Source organism: Bombina bombina, chromosome 6 (assembly GCF_027579735.1).
Source record: "Bombina bombina isolate aBomBom1 chromosome 6, aBomBom1.pri, whole genome shotgun sequence".
Taxonomy (NCBI): Eukaryota; Metazoa; Chordata; class Amphibia; order Anura; family Bombinatoridae; genus Bombina; species Bombina bombina.
In genome coordinates this window covers 27,341,174-27,363,854 of record NC_069504.1, presented here as the reverse complement: position 1 = coordinate 27,363,854, position 22,681 = coordinate 27,341,174, and the positions used below count along the sequence as shown (strand labels likewise).

Genomic DNA, 22,681 nt, shown 5'->3' with positions numbered 1-22,681 from the left:
GAAGCTACCCATTAAAGGACTTCATTTTCTTCAGAGCACCATCTTCTTGTTACAGAGGCAAAGAATGATTGGGGGAGTATGGGTAGTGGGAGGATACTTAAGCTCTGGCTGGGGTGTCTTTGCCTACTCCTGGTGGCCAGGGGGTTAATTTCCCAACAGTAATTGAATGTAATTGTGGACTCTCCATGCCATTGGAAAGAAATACAAATTCTGGGTTTAATATATTTTATGAAACCACCTTTCTTTTCAATATATTTTGCACAGTTGATATTAACGGTTTTCCTCATACATATTATATAGTGCAAACCGTGCAGAACAAGGTGCTCAGTGGCTGACACGTGTCTAAACAGAACTTTTACTGCCCTCCTAGAAGAAAAACAGAACAGAACATTTTATTTTTTGTTTTATTTTCCACGATTTCTTTGTTACATTTCACAGAAAGTTTAGATTCGTTTTTTATATTTTTCCGTTTGCTGCCTCGCAAATTGAAACTCTGCCGACCAGGGATTGTATTGAACGGCTGTTATCTTTTTTTTTTTTTTTGCATTTTTCTTTTATTACTTTTTTTTCTTTACATTTTAATGTATTTTTTATTTTATTTTATTTTAAAATGAGTCCATCAAGGAAAGCTCTAAACCCTTTTGTCCCCCACATCCTTTTTTTTTTTTTAACCCCACCCATCCCAAAATGCAAATGTGGTGCCTGGGGCACTCATTGCCTTGAGAACCCCTTCAACACCAGAGATCTCGGACAATGTGGCACTGCGGGGGAGTCAGATGCCAGCGTGCAGCCGATTCTGCCTGCTCGTGGAGTGCCTTATTGCCGTGGAAGAGGGTGGACAGTTTCCACTATTTCTGACCGTTGCATTTTCTCCACAGCTCAGTAGGGAACACTCGCCTCTGCCCATAAATGAAGGGGTTAATCGGAAACTTTTATTCCGTTAAGCTTCATCATCACAAGTTCCACAGGGACGCCTTTGTCAAAGCTCGCCTGACATTCTTTTCTGGTTCACTTTTGCTCTGCGTTCCCCTTTGGCATCACACACACACTAGGGAGTATAGAAGCCGTTCCACAATGGTTCTCTGCTCGGGAGATGCCGTCTGAGTGGGCTCCACTGCCCTGTCCTAACTGTTGGGAGAGAGAGAGTGTCAACAAGGAGAACAGATGAAGCACCATTTATAGATTTGACTTGATTCAGAACAATTTTAAATAATTTACTTATTTGCTTTATTTTCTTGGTATCCTTGGAGAATCTATGCACTACTTGGAGCATAACACATTGGGTGAGCCTATGAGATGAGGCTTATATCTGCACCAACCAATCAGTAGATGGCTCCCAGATGTGCTTTGCTTCTCATGAGCCTACCTAGCAATGTTTTAAACAAAGTATACCAGGAGAATGAAGCAAATTAGATAATACAAGTAAACTGGAAAGCTGTTTAAAAATGCTCTCTCTGAATCATAAGACACATTTTGGGTTTCATGTCCCTTAAATGCAGCTTAATAAAAGCAGAGATTAAATCTTATTACAGAGACCAGAGAGCTCTATAATTACTGCATTTTCACAGTTATTTTCCTGCTTATGTAACTATACAGACAATCCAGAAGTGAACTCCTCTGTCTACTCCTCCCTCCTGCTTATGTAACTATACAGATAATCCAGAAGTGAACTCCTCTGTCTACTCCTCCCTCCTGCTTATGTAACTATACAGACAATCCAGAAGTGAACTCCTCTGTCTGCTCCTCCCTCCTGCTTATGTAACTATACAGACAATCCAGAAGTGAACTCCTCTGTCTACTCCTCCCTCCTGCTTATGTAACTATACAGACAATCCAGAAGTGAACTCCTCTGTCTACTCCTCCCTCCTGCTTATGTAACTATACAGACAATCCAGAAGTGAACTCCTCTGTATGCTCCTCCCTCCTGCTTATGTAACTATACAGACAATCCAGAAGTGAACTCCTCTGTCTGCTCCTCCCTCCTGCTTATGTAACTATACAGACAATCCAGAAGTGAACTCCTCTGTCTACTCCTCCCTCCTGCTTATGTAACTATACAGACAATCCAGAAGTGAACTCCTCTGTCTACTCCTCCCTCCTGCTTATGTAACTATACAGATAATCCAGAAGTGAACTCCTCTGTCTACTCCTCCCTCCTGCTTATGTAACTATACAGACAATCCAGAAGTGAACTCCTCTGTCTGCTCCTCCCTCCTGCTTATGTAACTATACAGACAATCCAGAAGTGAACTCCTCTGTCTACTCCTCCCTCCTGCTTATGTAACTATACAGACAATCCAGAAGTGAACTCCTCTGTCTACTCCTCCCTCCTGCTTATGTAACTATACAGACAATCCAGAAGTGAACTCCTCTGTCTACTCCTCCCTCCTGCTTATGAAACTATACAGACAATCCAGAAGTGAACTCCTCTGTCTGCTCCTCCCTCCTGCTTATGTAACTATACAGACAATCCAGAAGTTAACTCCTCTGTCTGCTCCTCCCTCCTGCTTATGTAACTATACAGACAATCCAGAAGTTAACTCCTCTGTCTGCTCCTCCCTCCTGCTTATGTAACTATACAGACAATCCAGAAGTGAACTCCTCTGTCTGCTCCTCCCTCCTGCTTATGTAACTATACAGACAATCCAGAAGTGAACTCCTCTGTCTGCTCCTCCCTCCTGCTTATGTAACTATACAGACAATCCAGAAGTGAACTCCTCTGTCTACTCCTCCCTCCTGCTTATGTAACTATACAGACAATCCAGAAGTGAACTCCTCTGTCTACTCCTCCCTCCTGCTTATGTAACTATACAGATAATCCAGAAGTGAACTCCTCTGTCTACTCCTCCCTCCTGCTTATGTAACTATACAGACAATCCAGAAGTGAACTCCTCTGTCTGCTCCTCCCTCCTGCTTATGTAACTATACAGACAATCCAGAAGTGAACTCCTCTGTCTGCTCCTCCCTCCTGCTTATGTAACTATACAGACAATCCAGAAGTGAACTCCTCTGTCTGCTCCTCCCTCCTGCTTATGTAACTATACAGACAATCCAGAAGTGAACTCCTCTGTCTACTCCTCCCTCCTGCTTATGTAACTATACAGACAATCCAGAAGTGAACTCCTCTGTCTACTCCTCCCTCCTGCTTATGTAACTATACAGACAATCCAGAAGTGAACTCCTCTGTCTACTCCTCCCTCCTGCTTATGTAACTATACAGACAATCCAGAAGTGAACTCCTCTGTCTACTCCTCCCTCCTGCTTATGTAACTATACAGACAATCCAGAAGTGAACTCCTCTGTCTGCTCCTCCCTCCTGCTTATGTAACTATACAGACAATCCAGAAGTGAACTCCTCTGTCTGCTCCTCCCTCCTGCTTATGTAACTATACAGACAATCCAGAAGTGAACTCCTCTGTCTACTCCTCCCTCCTGCTTATGTAACTATACAGACAATCCAGAAGTGAACTCCTCTGTCTACTCCTCCCCTCCTGCTTATGTAACTATACAGACAATCCAGAAGTGAACTCCTCTGTCTACTCCTCCCTCCTGCTTATGTAACTATACAGACAATCCAGAAGTGAACTCCTCTGTCTACTCCTCCCTCCTGCTTATGTAACTATACAGACAATCCAGAAGTGAACTCCTCTGTCTACTCCTCCCTCCTGCTTATGTAACTATACAGACAATCCAGAAGTGAACTCCTCTGTCTACTCCTCCCTCCTGCTTATGTAACTATACAATCCAGAAGTGAACTCCTCTGTCTACTCCTCCCTCCTGCTTATGTAACTATACAGACAATCCAGAAGTGAACTCCTCTGTCTGCTCCTCCCTCCTGCTTTCTAGTGCATTATCCCAATCCTGCCACTTCAGTATTTCTTATTGTTGTGCTTCATACCCACCACACACGCCTTTCATCTACCTTGTTCTTCTGTCAGTGTCTTGCTCACTACTTCCCCCCCCATTGTACCTGAATCTGAACTTTATCTCATCTGATGCACCAAAGCTCTACGCTCCATTTCTATTACAATAAGCCTCACACTGTTTACTTCCCTCCAGAAATTCTGCACTCTTTACGACTGTAGCAAAGCGGTTGTGCTCCTGCTTTTTTCAGTTAGGCAATACACAGCACTGACTACAGACACTCACCAAAGAGGACAGGCGGGTTGTAGGAGCGCAGCTATCGGAATAACCTGGTGAAGTCTCTAAAAGCCCAGCACACCTGTTTACATTCCTCAGCACTGAAAGACACAAATACAGAAAATTTACCAAAACATTGTTCAAAAGCAACTTAGTTTGGTGTTATTACTAAATCATGATCTTACACACAGAGTTCTGCCCACTGGGCCACGTCAACTGGGGCACAGTATTACTTAGTACTTGCTACAAGTGAAGGCTCATTCATTATTTTAGAATTGTAGAAAACAACATGGCTGGCACCGTTAGCCCGGCCCCTGGGGACGATTAAAGGCTGGCACCGTTAGCCCGGCCCCTGGGGACGAGTAAAGGCTGGCACCGTTAGCCCGGCCCCTGGGGACGAGTAAAGGCTGGCACCGTTAGACCGGCCCCTGGGGACGAGTTAAGGCAGGCACCATTAGACCGGCCCCTGGGGACGAGTTAAGGCAGGCACCGTTAGACCGGCCCCTTGGGACGAGTTAAGGCAGGCACCGTTAGACCGGCCCCTTGGGACGAGTTAAGGCAGGCACCGTTAGACCGGCCCCTTGGGACGAGTAAAGGCTGGGACCGTTAGACCGGCCCTTTGGGACGAGTAAAGGCTGGCACAGTTAGACCGGCCCCTTGGGACGAGTAAAGGCTGGCACAGTTAGACCGGCCCCTTGGGACGAGTAAAGGCTGGCACAGTTAGACCGGCCCCTTGGGACGAGTAAAGGCTGGCACAGTTAGACCGGCACCTTGGGACGAGTAAAGTCTGGCACAGTTAGACCAGCACCTTGGGACGAGTAAAGTCTGGCACAGTTAGACCAGCACCTTGGGACAAGTAAAGTCTGGCACAGTTAGACCGGCACCTTGGGACAAGTAAAGTCTGGCACAGTTAGACCGGCACCTTGGGACAAGTAAAGTCTGGCACAGTTAGACCGGCATCTTGGGACAAGTAAAGTCTGGCACAGTTAGACCGGCACCTTGGGACGAGTAAAGTCTGGCACAGTTAGACCGGCACCTTGGGACGAGTAAAGTCTGGCACAGTTAGACCAGCATCTTGGGACGAGTAAAGTCTGGCACAGTTAGACCGGGGCACCTTGGGACAAGTAAAGTCTGGCACAGTTAGACCGGGGCACCTTGGGACAAGTAAAGTCTGGCACAGTTAGACCGGGGCACCTTGGGACAAGTAAAGTCTGGCACAGTTAGACCGGGGCACCTTGGGACAAGTAAAGTCTGGCACAGTTAGACCGGGGCACCTTGGGACAAGTAAAGTCTGGCACAGTTAGACCGGGGCACCTTGGGACAAGTAAAGTCTGGCACAGTTAGACCGGGGCACCTTGGGACAAGTAAAGTCTGGCACAGTTAGACCGGGGCACCTTGGGACAAGTAAAGTCTGGCACAGTTAGACCGGGGCACCTTGGGACAAGTAAAGTCTGGCACAGTTAGACCGGGGCACCTTGGGACAAGTAAAGTCTGGCACAGTTAGACCGGGGCACCTTGGGACAAGTAAAGTCTGGCACAGTTAGACCGGGGCACCTTGGGACAAGTAAAGTCTGGCACAGTTAGACCGGGGCACCTTGGGACAAGTAAAGTCTGGCACAGTTAGACCGGGGCACCTTGGGACAAGTAAAGTCTGGCACAGTTAGACCGGGGCACCTTGGGACAAGTAAAGTCTGGCACAGTTAGACCAGGGCACCTTGGGACAAGTAAAGTCTGGCACAGTTAGACCGGGGCACCTTGGGACAAGTAAAGTCTGGCACAGTTAGACCGGGGCACCTTGGGACAAGTAAAGTCTGGCACAGTTAGACCGGGGCACCTTGGGACAAGTAAAGTCTGGCACAGTTAGACCGGGGCACCTTGGGACAAGTAAAGTCTGGCACAGTTAGACCAGGGCACCTTGGGACAAGTAAAGTCTGGCACAGTTAGACCGGGGCACCTTGGGACAAGTAAAGTCTGGCACAGTTAGACCGGGGCACCTTGGGACAAGTAAAGTCTGGCACAGTTAGACCAGGGCACCTTGGGACAAGTAAAGTCTGGCACAGTTAGACCAGCACCTTGGGACAAGTAAAGTCTGGCACAGTTAGACCGGCCCCTTGGGACAAGTAAAGTCTGGCACAGTTAGACCGGCCCCTTGGGACAAGTAAAGTCTGGCACAGTTAGACCAGCATCTTGGGACAAGTAAAGTCTGGCACAGTTAGACCGGCACCTTGGGACAAGTAAAGTCTGGCACAGTTAGACCGGGGCACCTTGGGACAAGTAAAGTCTGGCACAGTTAGACCGGGGCACCTTGGGACAAGTAAAGTCTGGCACAGTTAGACCGGGGCACCTTGGGACAAGTAAAGTCTGGCACAGTTAGACCGGGGCACCTTGGGACAAGTGAAGTCTGGCACAGTTAGACCGGGGCACCTTGGGACAAGTAAAGTCTGGCACAGTTAGACCGGGGCACCTTGGGACAAGTAAAGTCTGGCACAGTTAGACCGGGGCACCTTGGGACAAGTAAAGTCTGGCACAGTTAGACCGGGGCACCTTGGGACAAGTAAAGTCTGGCACAGTTAGACCGGGGCACCTTGGGACAAGTAAAGTCTGGCACAGTTAGACCGGGGCACCTTGGGACAAGTAAAGTCTGGCACAGTTAGACCGGGGCACCTTGGGACAAGTAAAGTCTGGCACAGTTAGACCAGCACCTTGGGACAAGTGAAGTCTGGCACAGTTAGACCGGGGCACCTTGGGACAAGTAAAGTCTGGCACAGTTAGACCAGCACCTTGGGACAAGTGAAGTCTGGCACAGTTAGACCAGCACCTTGGGACAAGTAAAGTCTGGCACAGTTAGACCAGCACCTTGGGACAAGTAAAGTCTGGCACAGTTAGACCAGCATCTTGGGACAAGTAAAGTCTGGCACAGTTAGACCAGCACCTTGGGACAAGTAAAGTCTGGCACAGTTAGACCGGGGCACCTTGGGACAAGTAAAGTCTGGCACAGTTAGACCGGGGCACCTTGGGACAAGTAAAGTCTGGCACAGTTAGACCAGGGCACCTTGGGACAAGTAAAGTCTGGCACAGTTAGACCAGCACCTTGGGACAAGTAAAGTCTGGCACAGTTAGACCGGGGCACCTTGGGACAAGTAAAGTCTGGCACAGTTAGACCGGGGCACCTTGGGACAAGTAAAGTCTGGCACAGTTAGACCGGGGCACCTTGGGACAAGTAAAGTCTGGCACAGTTAGACCGGGGCACCTTGGGACAAGTAAAGTCTGGCACAGTTAGACCGGGGCACCTTGGGATAAGTAAAGTCTGGCACAGTTAGACCGGGGCACCTTGGGACAAGTAAAGTCTGGCACAGTTAGACCGGGGCACCTTGGGACAAGTAAAGTCTGGCACAGTTAGACCGGGGCACCTTGGGACAAGTAAAGTCTGGCACAGTTAGACCGGGGCACCTTGGGACAAGTAAAGTCTGGCACAGTTAGACCAGGGCACCTTGGGACAAGTAAAGTCTGGCACAGTTAGACCAGCATCTTGGGGCGAGTAAAGTCTGGCACAGTTAGACCAGCATCTTGGGGCGAGTAGAGTCTGGCACAGTTAGACCAGCATCTTGGGACGAGTAAAGTCTGGCACAGTTAGACCGGGGCACCTTGGGACAAGTAAAGTCTGGCACAGTTAGACCGGGGCACCTTGGGACAAGTAAAGTCTGGCACAGTTAGACCAGCACCTTGGGACAAGTAAAGTCTGGCACAGTTAGACCGGGGCACCTTGGGACAAGTAAAGTCTGGCACAGTTAGACCGGGGCACCTTGGGACAAGTAAAGTCTGGCACAGTTAGACCAGCATCTTGGGACAAGTGAAGTCTGGCACAGTTAGACCAGCACCTTGGGACAAGTAAAGTCTGGCACAGTTAGACCAGCATCTTGGGGCGAGTAAAGTCTGGCACAGTTAGACCAGCACCTTGGGACAAGTAAAGTCTGGCACAGTTAGACCAGCACCTTGGGGCGAGTAAAGTCTGGCACAGTTAGACCAGCATCTTGGGGCGAGTAAAGTCTGGCACAGTTAGACCAGCACCTTGGGACAAGTAAAGTCTGGCACAGTTAGACCAGCACCTTGGGGCGAGTAATGTCTGGCAGTGTTAGACCGGCACCTTGGGACAAGTGAAGTCTGGCACAGTTAGACCGGGGCACCTTGGGACAAGTAAAGTCTGGCACAGTTAGACCAGCACCTTGGGACAAGTGAAGTCTGGCACAGTTAGACCGGGGCACCTTGGGACAAGTAAAGTCTGGCACAGTTAGACCGGGGCACCTTGGGACAAGTAAAGTCTGGCACAGTTAGACCGGCACCTTGGGACAAGTGAAGTCTGGCACAGTTAGACCGGGGCACCTTGGGACAAGTAAAGTCTGGCACAGTTAGACCAGCACCTTGGGACAAGTAAAGTCTGGCACAGTTAGACCAGCATCTTGGGACAAGTAAAGTCTGGCACAGTTAGACCAGCACCTTGGGACAAGTAAAGTCTGGCACAGTTAGACCAGCATCTTGGGACAAGTGAAGTCTGGCACAGTTAGACCAGCACCTTGGGACAAGTAAAGTCTGGCACAGTTAGACCAGCATCTTGGGGCGAGTAAAGTCTGGCACAGTTAGACCAGCATCTTGGGGCGAGTAGAGTCTGGCACAGTTAGACCGGGGCACCTTGGGACAAGTAAAGTCTGGCACAGTTAGACCGGGGCACCTTGGGACAAGTAAAGTCTGGCACAGTTAGACCGGGGCACCTTGGGACAAGTAAAGTCTGGCACAGTTAGACCGGGGCACCTTGGGACAAGTAAAGTCTGGCACAGTTAGACCGGGGCACCTTGGGACAAGTAAAGTCTGGCACAGTTAGACCGGGGCACCTTGGGACAAGTAAAGTCTGGCACAGTTAGACCAGCACCTTGGGACAAGTAAAGTCTGGCACAGTTAGACCGGGGCACCTTGGGACAAGTAAAGTCTGGCACAGTTAGACCAGCACCTTGGGACAAGTAAAGTCTGGCACAGTTAGACCAGCACCTTGGGACAAGTAAAGTCTGGCACAGTTAGACCAGCATCTTGGGACAAGTAAAGTCTGGCACAGTTAGACCAGCACCTTGGGACAAGTAAAGTCTGGCACAGTTAGACCGGGGCACCTTGGGACAAGTAAAGTCTGGCACAGTTAGACCAGCATCTTGGGACAAGTGAAGTCTGGCACAGTTAGACCAGCACCTTGGGACAAGTAAAGTCTGGCACAGTTAGACCAGCACCTTGGGACAAGTAAAGTCTGGCACAGTTAGACCGGGGCACCTTGGGACAAGTAAAGTCTGGCACAGTTAGACCAGCACCTTGGGACAAGTAAAGTCTGGCACAGTTAGACCAGCACCTTGGGACAAGTAAAGTCTGGCACAGTTAGACCAGCATCTTGGGACAAGTAAAGTCTGGCACAGTTAGACCAGCACCTTGGGACAAGTAAAGTCTGGCACAGTTAGACCAGCACCTTGGGGCGAGTAAAGTCTGGCACAGTTAGACCAGCATCTTGGGGCGAGTAAAGTCTGGCACAGTTAGACCAGCACCTTGGGACAAGTAAAGTCTGGCACAGTTAGACCAGCACCTTGGGGCGAGTAAAGTCTGGCACAGTTAGACCAGCATCTTGGGGCGAGTAAAGTCTGGCACAGTTAGACCGGGGCACCTTGGGACGAGTAAAGGATGACCAGCATGGCAGGATGTAAGACACTTCTACACCTCCCTTATTATTGTGCAGGGCTGGTGATGTTAACATTGCACAATGTGGGAAGATTTATAAACACACATGGTACATGTAAAAAATAAGTTTTACCCTCACCTTGTGACTTGTTTGTGGAAGTCTGTGAGCTGTTTGTGTGTTACTGTTACTGCTCCCCCTGATGTCTCCTTTGGTAAACTCTTCAACGATGCCTCCAGCCACCGACAAAATGTCTGAGGGAAAAAACACCAAATGAAAAGTAAAAATGACAGTTTATCAGACACTAGAAACTGGTTCTGATTCTAGCGAATTTGCCTAATAGAAGAAACACAATGTAATACAGTGAGACTCAATAACGCACAATGTCTAGGGCAGCAAACATGCCAGGCTTGCAGCATCTGAGCACACGAGTGAGCCTGCTTATCTCACCTGTGCACGCGAGTGGCCCCAGAGAACTGGACAGAGGTAAACTGTGAAAAGATCCAGCAAAAGGGCAAAATAATATCTCTCTATGTCTGTGGTAATTCAGGTGCATAGGGAACAGCCATTTACTGCACCAGACGCCTACCTAGGTATTTCTAACAAAGAATACCACAGGAAGAAGGCAAATTTGATAAAAGAAATCAATTGAAAACTTTTTTTTTAACCGTTTGTTTTGTCTGAATCATGACAGAAAAATGTTATGTTTTTAAGTAATCTATAAATGTAACCATTAATAATGTAGTTTTAATAAAGATCAGCACAGCACAAGAGAAGTATATATACAGCATCATCCTTACCGGCCTATCAAATGCCATGACCTCCCAGATGACCTCGGCTACATCAGGCAGGGTGTACGGCGGGAGACAGAAGCAGCACGCGTGAACAAGTTGGCTGATAAGTTGTTGCCCAAACTGGTTCAGTACTTGAGTGATCAGGTCTTTGCGTACCTCAAAGTTTTCTTCATGCTGGACAGGAAGACGGGTGAGAAGAGAACGTATGACATGCTACACAGCTACACCACAGCTAAACACATTGACTGATCATACAGAGGATGCACTCTGGCACGCAGCTTAGAACCTATTTAATGGGCACACCACTCTGCTGATTTGTTTCACCACTCGGCTAAAATTAGTTAATATTAAATATTAATCAATGTTTATTGTACAAATTATCATTAAATCAATTTATGTTAAATTATGGAATTAATTTGAGATTTGGATAGCTGGCAGTATTATTTTCTGATATTTATAAAAGCTACTTAAACTATTACGCTGACCCCACCCGGCTACTTCATAATGCCACCCCATTTAAAGGACAGTAAATACCTTGAGGCGTTTAAGTGTTTAGTTTAGTCTAATGAAACAACATTGCAATATATTTTCATTATTTTCCCCCCTTTTCAGGTAACTTATCTCTAAAAATTGAGCAATATCTACTTCTCAGAACATGACAAGCACCTGCGGACTTATCAAGGCTAACCCTGCTACATATATATCACTAACTGCCTTTAAATGATAACTGCGAAACAACGTACTTTATAGTAACTGTATGACAGTGACTAGCCTTATCTGCCGATTAAGGCACAGATTGGCTATAATGAATAAGGCAAAAGGATGTTAATTTGTTAAGACTTGGCTGATATATCTATAGAAGCACAACAGAAATGTCTTGTAATTACAGGGTGTTTACCTACTGAGTGTATTGCAGGGACAGTAAACAGATTACTGGGGAGAAACTTTGTACTAAATGTATGTTCGCTACTTATTTTATACTCGTCAGAATGTAATGTGTGAATGTGAGTAACCATACGACAGCCGAGCAGAGTTGCAGTGCAGTAAAGCAGGAGGGGAGGCCTTGCTGCTTTGCTGGTAATGTGTGAGACTGTGTGCAAGGGGGTGGGGGCAGAGATGAGCTGGCACTGAAAGGGTAAATAGAGTATAATAAAACCGTAATGTACCCCTACTGTACTTGTTTGTGCATGTAATGCATCCCTGTAATGTTTCATTATTTGTATAGCGCTGTGTAATCTGTTGCCGCTTTATAAATAACTGATAATAATAATGAGGACAAAAGATGGGAAACTGGTGTTTGCACAACAGACTCACATCATTGGACACTCCGGTGTGTACAAGGTCACGTAGGAACTTCATAACGCTACAGTTGGCATCCCGATGGTCTAATAGGGTGGCAGCAATCGCCCACTGAAGTACATGAACCAGCACCTGACTGCGCAGCAAGACAATTGGACATCGCTGTACAAACCTGAGAGAGAGAATGGAGCACTTGAGTGTCAATATACAAACACTGAGCCGTGATAAAACTATGTAACTAGCAGGACCACAGATATATAAATGCACAGCCTTATACCTATGAACATTTGTAAAGAAAATCTAATTTAAACTTACCTGATAAATTATTTTCTTTCTTGGCAGTGAGAGTCCACAAAAGCCAATCTATGGGAAAATACTTCCCCTGGCCACCAGGAGAAGGCAAAGACATTTATTTGTTCTGCAGAACGTAAAGACTGAGCTAGTACCAAAATATCGTCCAAATAAGGAAACACCGCAATACCCTGCTCTCTGATTACAGAAAGTAGGGCACCTAGAACCTTTGAAAAGATTATTGGAGCTGTTTCTAGGCCAAATGGAAGAGCGACAAATTGGTAATGCTTGTCTAGAAAAGAGAATCTCAGGAACTGATAATGTTCTGGATGAATCGGAATATGAAGGTATGCATCCTGCAAGTCTATTGTAGACATATAATGTCCTCGCTGAACAAAAAGGCAGAATAGTCCTTATAGTCACCATCTTGAAAGTTGGTACTCTTACATAACGATTCAAAATTTTCAGATCCAGAACTGGTCTGAAAGAATTTTCCTTCTTTGGGACTATGAATAGGTTTGAATAAAACACCAGACCTTGTTCCTGAAAAGGAACCGGCATGATTACCCCTGAAAACTCCAGGTCTGAAACACTTCAGGAAAGCCTGAGCTTTTACTGGATTTGCTGGGATGTGCGAGAGAAAAAATCTGAATCCTATTCGATACCCTTGAGAGACAATGCTCTGAATCCATTGATTTTGGACAGAATTTATCCAAAAATCCTTGAAAAACCTTAATCTGCCCCCCCTTAAATGGCTTGGATTTATTCCAATTTGAGGAAGGCTTCCAATTGGAAAAAGATTCCTTGGAGGAGGGGGTTAGATTTTTGTTCCTTATTCTGATGAAACGAAAATACAGAGCTATGTATGTATATTGTGCTGTCCCTATATGTTGTATCATAAGTGCGTGTGTGGACTTTGTATGTTGTATCATGAGTGCCTGTGTGTGTGTATATGTATGAATGTTGTGTATGACTATGTATGAATGTGTTTTTTATGTATGACTATGAGTGAGTGTCCATGTATGAGTGTGCCTATTTGTGTATGTATGTATGTTGACTTGTGTGTGTAGGTATGATGTGTGTATGTATGAGTTTGTGTGTGTATGACTAATATGAATGTGTGTTTGTTTATGTATGTGTCTGCGTGTGTACATATGTATGAGACATGCATTTTAGCCAATCAGTTCTGACTCCTAGGTAACTCTACGTGTAGGAGCACAATTTTATCTATATGGCACACATGAACTAACACCCTCTAGTTGTGAAAACTGTCAAAATGCATTCAGATAAGAGGCGGCCTTCAAGGGCTAAGATATTAGCATAGGACCTACCTAGGTTTAGCTTTCAGCTAATACCACCAAGAGAAAAAAGCAAATTTGATGATAAAACATAATTTATGTAAGAACTTACCTGATAAATTCATTTCTTTCATATCAGCAAGAGTCCATCAGCTAGTGAAGTATGGGATATACATTCCTACCAGGAGGGGCAAAGTTTCCCAAACCTCAAAATGCCTATAAATACACCCCTCACCACACCCACAAATCAGTTTAACGAATAGCCAAGAAGTGGGGTGATAAGAAAAAAGTGCGAAGCATAAATAAGGAATTGGAATAATTGTGCTTTATAAAAAAAAATCATAACCACCACAAAAAAGGGTGGGCCTCATGGACTCTTGCTAATATGAAAGAAATGAATTTATCAGGTAAGTTCTTACATAAATTATGTTTTCTTTCATGTAATTAGCAAGAGTCCATGAGCTAGTGACGTATGGGATAATGACTACCCAAGATGTGTATCTTTCCACGCAAGAGTCACTAGAGAGGGAGGGATAAAATAAAGACAGCCAATTCCGCTGAAAAAAAAAATCCACACCCAAAAATAAAGTTTAAATCTTATAAAGAAAAAAACTGAAAATATAAGCAGAAGATTCAAACTGAAACAGCTGCCTGAAGTACTTTTCTACCAAAAACAGCTTCAGAAGAAGAAAACACATCAAAATGGTAGAATTTAGTAAAAGTATGCAAAGAAGACCAAGTTGCTGCTTTGCAAATCTGATCAACCGAAGCTTCATTCCTAAACGCCCAGGAAGTAGAAACTGACCTAGTAGAATGAGCTGTAATCCTTTGAGGCGGAGTTTTACCCGACTCAACATAAGCATGATGAATTAAAGATTTCAACCAAGATGCCAAAGAAATGGCAGAGGCCTTCTGACCTTTCCTAGAACCGGAAAAGATAACAAATAGACTAGAAGTCTTTCTGAATTCTTAGTAGCTTCAACATAATATTTCAAAGCTCTAACTACATCCAAAGAATGCAATGATTTCTCCTTAGAATTCTTAGGATTAGGACATAATGAAGGAACCACAATTTCTCTACCAATGTTGTTAGAATTCACAACCTTAGGTAAAAATTTAAAAGAAGTTTGCAACACCGCCTTATCCTGGTGAAAAATCAGAAAAGGAGACTCACAAGAAAACAGAATTTATGTTTACCTGATAAATTTCTTTCTCCAACGGTGTGTCCGGTCCACGGCGTCATCCTTACTTGTGGGATATTCTCTTCCCCAACAGGAAATGGCAAAGAGCCCAGCAAAGCTGGTCACATGATCCCTCCTAGGCTCCGCCTACCCCAGTCATTCGACCGACGTTAAGGAGGAATATTTGCATAGGAGAAACCATATGGTACCGTGGTGACTGTAGTTAAAGAAAATAAAATATCAGACCTGATTAAAAAAACCAGGGCGGGCCGTGGACCGGACACACCGTTGGAGAAAGAAATTTATCAGGTAAACATAAATTCTGTTTTCTCCAACATAGGTGTGTCCGGTCCACGGCGTCATCCTTACTTGTGGGAACCAATACCAAAGCTTTAGGACACGGATGAAGGGAGGGAGCAAATCAGGTCACCTAAATGGAAGGCACCACGGCTTGCAAAACCTTTCTCCCAAAAATAGCCTCAGAAGAAGCAAAAGTATCAAACTTGTAAAATTTGGTAAAAGTGTGCAGTGAAGACCAAGTCGCTGCCCTACATATCTGATCAACAGAAGCCTCGTTCTTGAAGGCCCATGTGGAAGCCACAGCCCTAGTGGAATGAGCTGTGATTCTTTCGGGAGGCTGCCGTCCGGCAGTCTCGTAAGCCAATCTGATGATGCTTTTAATCCAAAAAGAGAGAGAGGTAGAAGTTGCTTTTTGACCTCTCCTTTTACCTGAATAAACAACAAACAAGGAAGATGTTTGTCTAAAATCCTTTGTAGCATCTAAATAGAATTTTAGAGCGCGAACAACATCCAAATTGTGCAACAAACGTTCCTTCTTTGAAACTGGTTTTGGACACAGAGAAGGTACGATAATCTCCTGGTTAATGTTTTTGTTAGAAACAACTTTTGGAAGAAAACCAGGTTTAGTACGTAAAACCACCTTATCTGCATGGAACACCAGATAAGGAGGAGAACACTGCAGAGCAGATAATTCTGAGACTCTTCTAGCAGAAGAAATCGCAACTAAAAACAAAACTTTCCAAGATAATAACTTAATATCAACGGAATGTAAGGGTTCAAACGGAACCCCCTGAAGAACTGAAAGAACTAAATTGAGACTCCAAGGAGGAGTCAAAGGTTTGTAAACAGGCTTGATTCTAACCAGAGCCTGAACAAAGGCTTGAACATCTGGCACAGCTGCCAGCTTTTTGTGAAGTAATACCGACAAGGCAGAAATCTGTCCCTTCAGGGAACTTGCAGATAATCCTTTTTCCAATCCTTCTTGAAGGAAGGATAGAATCCTAGGAATCTTAACCTTGTCCCAAGGGAATCCTTTAGATTCACACCAACAGATATATTTTTTCCAAATTTTGTGGTAAATCTTTCTAGTCACAGGCTTTCTGGCCTGAACAAGAGTATCGATCACAGAATCTGAGAATCCTCGCTTCGATAAAATCAAGCGTTCAATCTCCAAGCAGTCAGCTGGAGTGAAACCAGATTCGGATGTTCGAACGGACCCTGAACAAGAAGGTCTCGTCTCAAAGGTAGCTTCCAAGGTGGAGCCGATGACATATTCACCAGATCTGCATACCAAGTCCTGCGTGGCCACGCAGGAGCTATCAAGATCACCGACGCCCTCTCCTGCTTGATCCTGGCTATCAGCCTGGGGATGAGAGGAAATGGCGGGAACACATAAGCTAGTTTGAAGGTCCAAGGTGCTACTAGTGCATCCACTAGAGCCGCCTTGGGATCCCTGGATCTGGCCCCGTAGCAAGGAACTTTGAAGTTCTGACGAGAGGCCATCAGATCCATGTCTGGAATGCCCCACAGGTGAGTGACTTGGGCAAAGATTTCCGGATGGAGTTCCCACTCCCCCGGATGCAATGTCTGACGACTCAGAAAATCCGCTTCCCAATTTTCCACTCCTGGGATGTGGATAGCAGACAGGTGGCAGGAGTGAGACTCCGCCCAAAGAATAATTTTGGTTACTTCTTCCATCGCTAGGGAACTCCTTGTTCCCCCCTGATGGTTGATGTACGCAACAGTCGTCATGTTGTCTGATTGAAACCGTATGAACCTGGTCCTCGCAAGCTGGGGCCAGGCCTGGAGCGCATTGAATATCGCTCTCAGTTCCAGAATATTTATCGGTAGAAGAGATTCTTCCCGAGACCAAAGACCCTGAGCTTTCAGGGATCCCCAGACCGCGCCCCAGCCTATCAGACTGGCGTCGGTCGTGACAATGACCCACTCTGGTCTGTGGAACATCATCCCTTGAGACAGATTGTCCAGGGACAGCCACCAACGGAGTGAGTCTCTGGTCCTCTGATTTACTTGTATCTTCGGAGACAAGTCTGTATAGTCCCCATTCCACTGACTGAGCATGCACAGTTGTAATGGTCTTAGATGAATGCGCGCAAAAGGAACTATGTCCATCGCCGCCACCATCAACCCGATCACTTCCATGCACTGAGCTATGGAAGGAAGAGGAACGGAATGAAGTATCCGACAAGAGTCCAGAAGCTTTGTTTTTCTGGCCTCTGTTAGAAAGATCCTCATTTCTAAGGAGTCTATAATTGTTCCCAAGAAGGGAACCCTTGTTGACGGGGATAGAGAACTCTTTTCCACGTTCACTTTCCAGCCGTGAGATCTGAGAAAGGCCAGGACAATGTCCGTGTGAGCCTTTGCTTGAGGAAGGGACGACGCTTGAATCAGAATGTCGTCCAGGTAAGGTACTACTGCAATGCCCCTTGGTCTTAGCACCGCTAGAAGGGACCCTAGTACCTTTGTGAAAATCCTTGGAGCAGTGGCTAATCCGAAAGGAAGCGCCACGAACTGGTAATGTTTGTCCAGGAATGCAAACCTTAGGAACCGATGATGTTCCTTGTGGATAGGAATATGTAGATACGCATCCTTTAAATCCACCGTGGTCATAAATTGACCTTCCTGGATGGAAGGAAGGATAGTTCGAATGGTTTCCATCTTGAACGATGGGACCTTGAGAAATTTGTTTAAGATCTTGAGATCTAGGATTGGTCTGAACGTTCCCTCTTTTTTGGGAACTATGAACAGATTGGAGTAGAACCCCATCCCTTGTTCTCTTAATGGAACAGGATGAATCACTCCCATTTTTAACAGGTCTTCTACACAATGTAAGAACGCCTGTCTTTTTATGTGGTCTGAAGACAACTGCGACTTGTGGAACCTCCCCCTTGGGGGAAGTCCCTTGAATTCCAGAAGATAACCCTGGGAGACTATTTCTAGCGCCCAAGGATCCAGAACATCTCTTGCCCAAGCCTGAGCGAAGAGAGAGAGTCTGCCCCCCACCAGATCCGGTCCCGGATCGGGGGCCAATATTTCATGCTGTCTTGGTAACAGTGGCAGGTTTCTTGGCCTGCTTTCCCTTGTTCCAGCCTTGCATTGGTCTCCAAGCTGGCTTGGCCTGAGAAGTATTACCCTCTTGCTTAGAGGACGTAACACCTTGGGCTGGTCCGTTTTTACGAAAGGGACGAAAATTAGGTCTATTTTTTGCCTTGAAGGGCCGATCCTGAGGAAGGGCGTGGCCCTTACCCCCAGTGATATCAGAGATAATCTCTTTCAAGTCAGGACCAAACAGCGTTTTCCCCTTGAAAGGAATGTTTAGTAGCTTGTTCTTGGAAGACGCATCAGCCGACCAAGATTTCAACCAAAGCGCTCTGCGCGCCACAATAGCAAACCCAGAGTTCTTAGCCGCTAACTTAGCCAATTGCAAAGAGGCGTCTAGAGTGAAAGAATTAGCCAATTTGAGAGCATTGATTCTGTCCATAATCTCCTCATAAGGAGGAGAGTCACTATCGAGCACCTTAAGCAGTTCATCAAACCAGAAATATGCGGCTGTAGTGACAGGGACAATGCATGAAATGGGTTGTAGAAGGTAACCCTGCTGAACAAACATCTTTTTAAGCAAACCTTCTAATTTTTTATCCATAGGATCTTTGAAAGCACAACTATCCTCTATGGGAATAGTGGTGCGTTTGTTTAAAGTAGAAACCGCTCCCTCGACCTTTTATTACTGCAATTGCGAAAAAACATGAAGGAATTGTTCAAAATTCACCAAATTTTCACCACAGCGTCTTAAAGCCTTGAAAATATTGCACACCAATTTTGGAAGCTTTAACCCTTAAAATAACGGAACCGGAGCCGTTTTAAGCTTTAAACCCCTTTACAGTCCCTGGTATCTGCTTTGCTGAGACCCAACCAAACCCAAAGGGGAATACGATACCAAATGACGCCTTCAGAAGTCTTTTATAAGTATCAGAGCTCCTCTCACATGCGACTGCATGCCATGCCTCTCAAAAACAAGTGCGCAACACCGGCGCGAAAATGAGACTCTGCCTATGCTTTGGGAAAGCCCCTAAAGAATAAGGTGTCTAAAACAGTGCCTGCCGATATTATTAAATCAAAATACCCAGAATAAATGATTCCTCAAGGCTAAATAAGTGTTAATATCAATCGATTTAGCCCAAAAAAAGTCTACAGTTTAAATAAGCCCTTGTGAAGCCCTTATTTACAATCGTAATAAACATGGCTTACCGGATCCCATAGGGAAAATGACAGCTTCCAGCATTACATCGTCTTGTTAGAATGTGTCATACCTCAAGCAGCAAGAGACTGCAAACTGTTCCCCCAACTGAAGTTAATTGCTCTCAACAGTCCTGTGTGGAACAGCCATGGATTTTAGTTACGGTTGCTAAAATCATTTTCCTCATACAAACAGAATTCTTCATCTCTTTTCTGTTTCTGAGTAAATAGTACGTACCAGCACTATTTGAAAATAACAAACTCTTGATTGAATAATGAAAAACTACAGTTAAACACTAAAAAACTCTAAGCCATCTCCGTGGAGATGTTGCCTGTACAACGGCAAAGAGAATGACTGGGGTAGGCGGAGCCTAGGAGGGATCATGTGACCAGCTTTGCTGGGCTCTTTGCCATTTCCTGTTGGGGAAGAGAATATCCCACAAGTAAGGATGACGCCGTGGACCGGACACACCTATGTTGGAGAAAGAGCATATAATTCAGAAACTCTTCTGGCAGAAGAGATGGCCAAAAGGAACAAAACTTTCCAAGAAAGTAATTTAATGTCCAATGAATGCAAAACGGAGGAGCTTGAAGAGCCCCCAGAACCAAATTCAAACTCCAAGGAGGAGAAATTGACTTAATGACAGGTTTTATACGAACCAAAGCTTGTACAAAACAATGAATATCAGGAAGATTAGCAATCTTTCTGTGAAAAAGAACAGAAAGAGCAGAGATTTGTCCTTTCAAGGAACTTGCAGACAAACCTTTATCCAAACCATCCTGAAGAAACTGTAAAAGTCTCGGAATTCTAAAAGAATGCCAGGAAAAATGATAAGAAAGACACCAAGAAATATAAGTCTTCCAGACTCTATAATATATCTCCCTAGATACGGATTTACGAGCCTGTAACATAGTATTAATCACAGAGTCAGAGAAACCTCTTTGACTAAGAATCAAGCGTTCAATCTCCACACCTTTAAATTTAAGGATTTGAGATCCTGATGGAAAAAAGGACCTTGCGACAGAAGGTCTGGTCTTAACGGAAGAGTCCACGGTTGGCAAGAGGCCATCCGGACAAGATCCGCATACCAAAACCTGTGAGGCCATGCTGGAGCTACCAGCAGAACAAACGAGCAATCCTTCAGAATCTTGGAGATTACTCTTGGAAGAAGAACCAGAGGCGGAAAGATATAGGCAGGATGATACTTCCAAGGAAGTGACAATGCATCCACTGCTTCCACTTGAGGATCCCTGGATCTGGACAGATACCTGGGAAGTTTCTTGTTTAGATGAGAGGCCATCAGATCTATTTCTGGAAGTCCCCACATTTGAACAATCTGAAGAAATACCTCTGGGTGAAGAGACCATTCGCCCGGATGTAACGTTTGGCGACTGAGATAATCCGCTTCCCAATTGTCTATACCTGGGATATGAACCGCAGAAACTAGACAGGAGCTGGATTCCGCCCATACCAGAATTCGAGATACTTCTTTCATAGCCAGAGGACTGTGAGTCCCTCCTTGATGATTGATGTATGTCACAGTTGTGACATTGTCTGTCTGAAAACAAATGAACGATTCTCTCTTTAGAAGAGGCCATGACTGAAGAGCTCTGAAAATTGCACGAAGTTCCAAAATATTGATCGGTAATCTCACCTCCTGAGATTCCCAAACCCCTTGTGCTGTCAGAGACCCCCACACAGCTCCCCAACCTGTAAGACTTGCATCTGTTGAAATTACAGTCCAGGTTGGAAGAACAAAAGAAGCCCCCTGAACTAAACGATGGTGATCTGTCCACCACGTCAGAGTGTCGTACAATCGGTTTTAAAGATATTAATCGAGATATCTTTGTGTAATCCCTGCACCACTGGTTCAGCATACAGAGCTGAAGAGGTCGCATGTGAAAACGAGCAAAGGGGATGCAGCAGTCATAAGACCTAGAATTTCCATGCATAAGGCTACCGAAGGGAATGATTGTGACTGAAGGTTTCGACAAGCTGATATCAATTTTAGACGTCTCTTGTCTGTCAAAGACAAAGTCATGGACACTGAATCTATCTGGAAACCTAAAAAGGTTACCCTTGTCTGAGGAATCAATGAACTTTTTGGTAAATTGATCCTCCAACCATGATCTTGAAGAAACACCACAAGTCGATTCGTATGAGATTCTGCTAAATGTGAAGACTGAGCAAGTACCAAGATATCGTCCAAATAAGGAAATACCACAATACCCTGTTCTCTGATTACAGACAGAAGGGCACCGAGAACCTTTGTAAAAATTCTTGGAGCTGTAGCTAGGCCAAACGGTAGAGCCACAAGCTGGTAATGCTTGTCTAGGAAAGAGAATCTCAGAAACTGATAGTGATCTGGATGAATCGGAATATGCAGATATGCATCCTGTAAATCTATTGTAGACATATAATGCCCTTGCTGAACAAAAGGCAGGATAGTCCTTACAGTTACCATTTTGAATGTTGGTATCCTTACATAACGATTCAATATTTTTAGATCCAGAACTGGTCTGAAGGAATTCTCCTTCTTTGGTACAATGAAGAGATTTGAATAAAACCCCAGCCCCTGTTCCAGAACTGGAACTGGCATAATTACTCCAGCCAACTCTAGATCTGAAACACAATTCAGAAATGCTTGAGCCTTCGCTGGGTTTACTGGGATACGGGAAAGAAAACATTTCTTTGCAGGAGGCCTTATCTTGAAGCCAATTCTGTACCCTTCTGAAACAATGTTCTGAATCCAAAGATTGTGAACGGAATTGATCCAAATTTCTTTGAAAAAACGTAATCTGCCCCCTACCAGCTGAGCTGGAATGAGGGCCGCACCTTCATGTGGACTTAGGAGCTGGCTTTGGTTTTCTAAAAGGCTTGGATTTAATCCAGACTGGAGATGGTTTCCAAACTGATACCGCTCCTGAGGATGAAGGATCAGGCTTTTGTTCCTTGTTGTGACGAAAGGAACGAAAACGATTATTAGACCTAAATTTACCTTTAGATTTTTTATCCTGTGGTAAAAAAGTTCCTTTCCCTCCAGTAACAGTTGAGATAATAGAATCCAACTGAGAACCAAATAATTTATTACCCTGGAAAGAAAGGGAAAGCAGAGTAGACTTAGAAGACATATCAGCATTCCAAGTTTTAAGCCATAAAGCTCTTCTAGCTAAAATAGCTAGAGACATATACCTGACATCAACTCTAATGATATCAAAGATGGCATCACAAATAAAATTATTAGTATGTTGAAGAAGATTAATAATGCTATGAGAATTATGATCTGTTACTTGTTGCGCTAAAGCTTCTAACCAAAAAGTTGAAGCTGCAGCAACATCCGCTAAAGATATAGCAGGTCTAAGAAGATTACCTGAACACAAGTAAGCTTTTCTTAGAAAGGATTCAATTTTCCTATC

The 22,681-nt window shown here is 45.0% G+C and overlaps 1 protein-coding gene across 4 annotated transcripts in view; it reads right to left on the bottom strand.

The window, feature by feature from the left end:
* Positions 1 to 390: 390 nt before the first annotated feature.
* TNPO3 (transportin 3) overlaps positions 391 to 22,681 on the bottom strand; it is a 403,460-nt gene continuing 381,169 nt past the window's right edge. For all 4 annotated transcript variants that reach the window (XM_053716333.1, XM_053716334.1, XM_053716336.1 and 1 more), the window contains exons 19-23: positions 11,953 to 12,109; positions 10,645 to 10,812; positions 9,986 to 10,098; positions 4,150 to 4,241; positions 391 to 1,128 (exon numbers count right to left, since the gene is read on the bottom strand). In XM_053716333.1, coding sequence (XP_053572308.1) covers positions 4,181 to 4,241; positions 9,986 to 10,098; positions 10,645 to 10,812; positions 11,953 to 12,109 — 499 coding nt within the window. In that variant the 3' untranslated portion in view covers positions 391 to 1,128; positions 4,150 to 4,180. The remainder of the gene's footprint in view (positions 1,129 to 4,149; positions 4,242 to 9,985; positions 10,099 to 10,644; positions 10,813 to 11,952; positions 12,110 to 22,681) is intronic.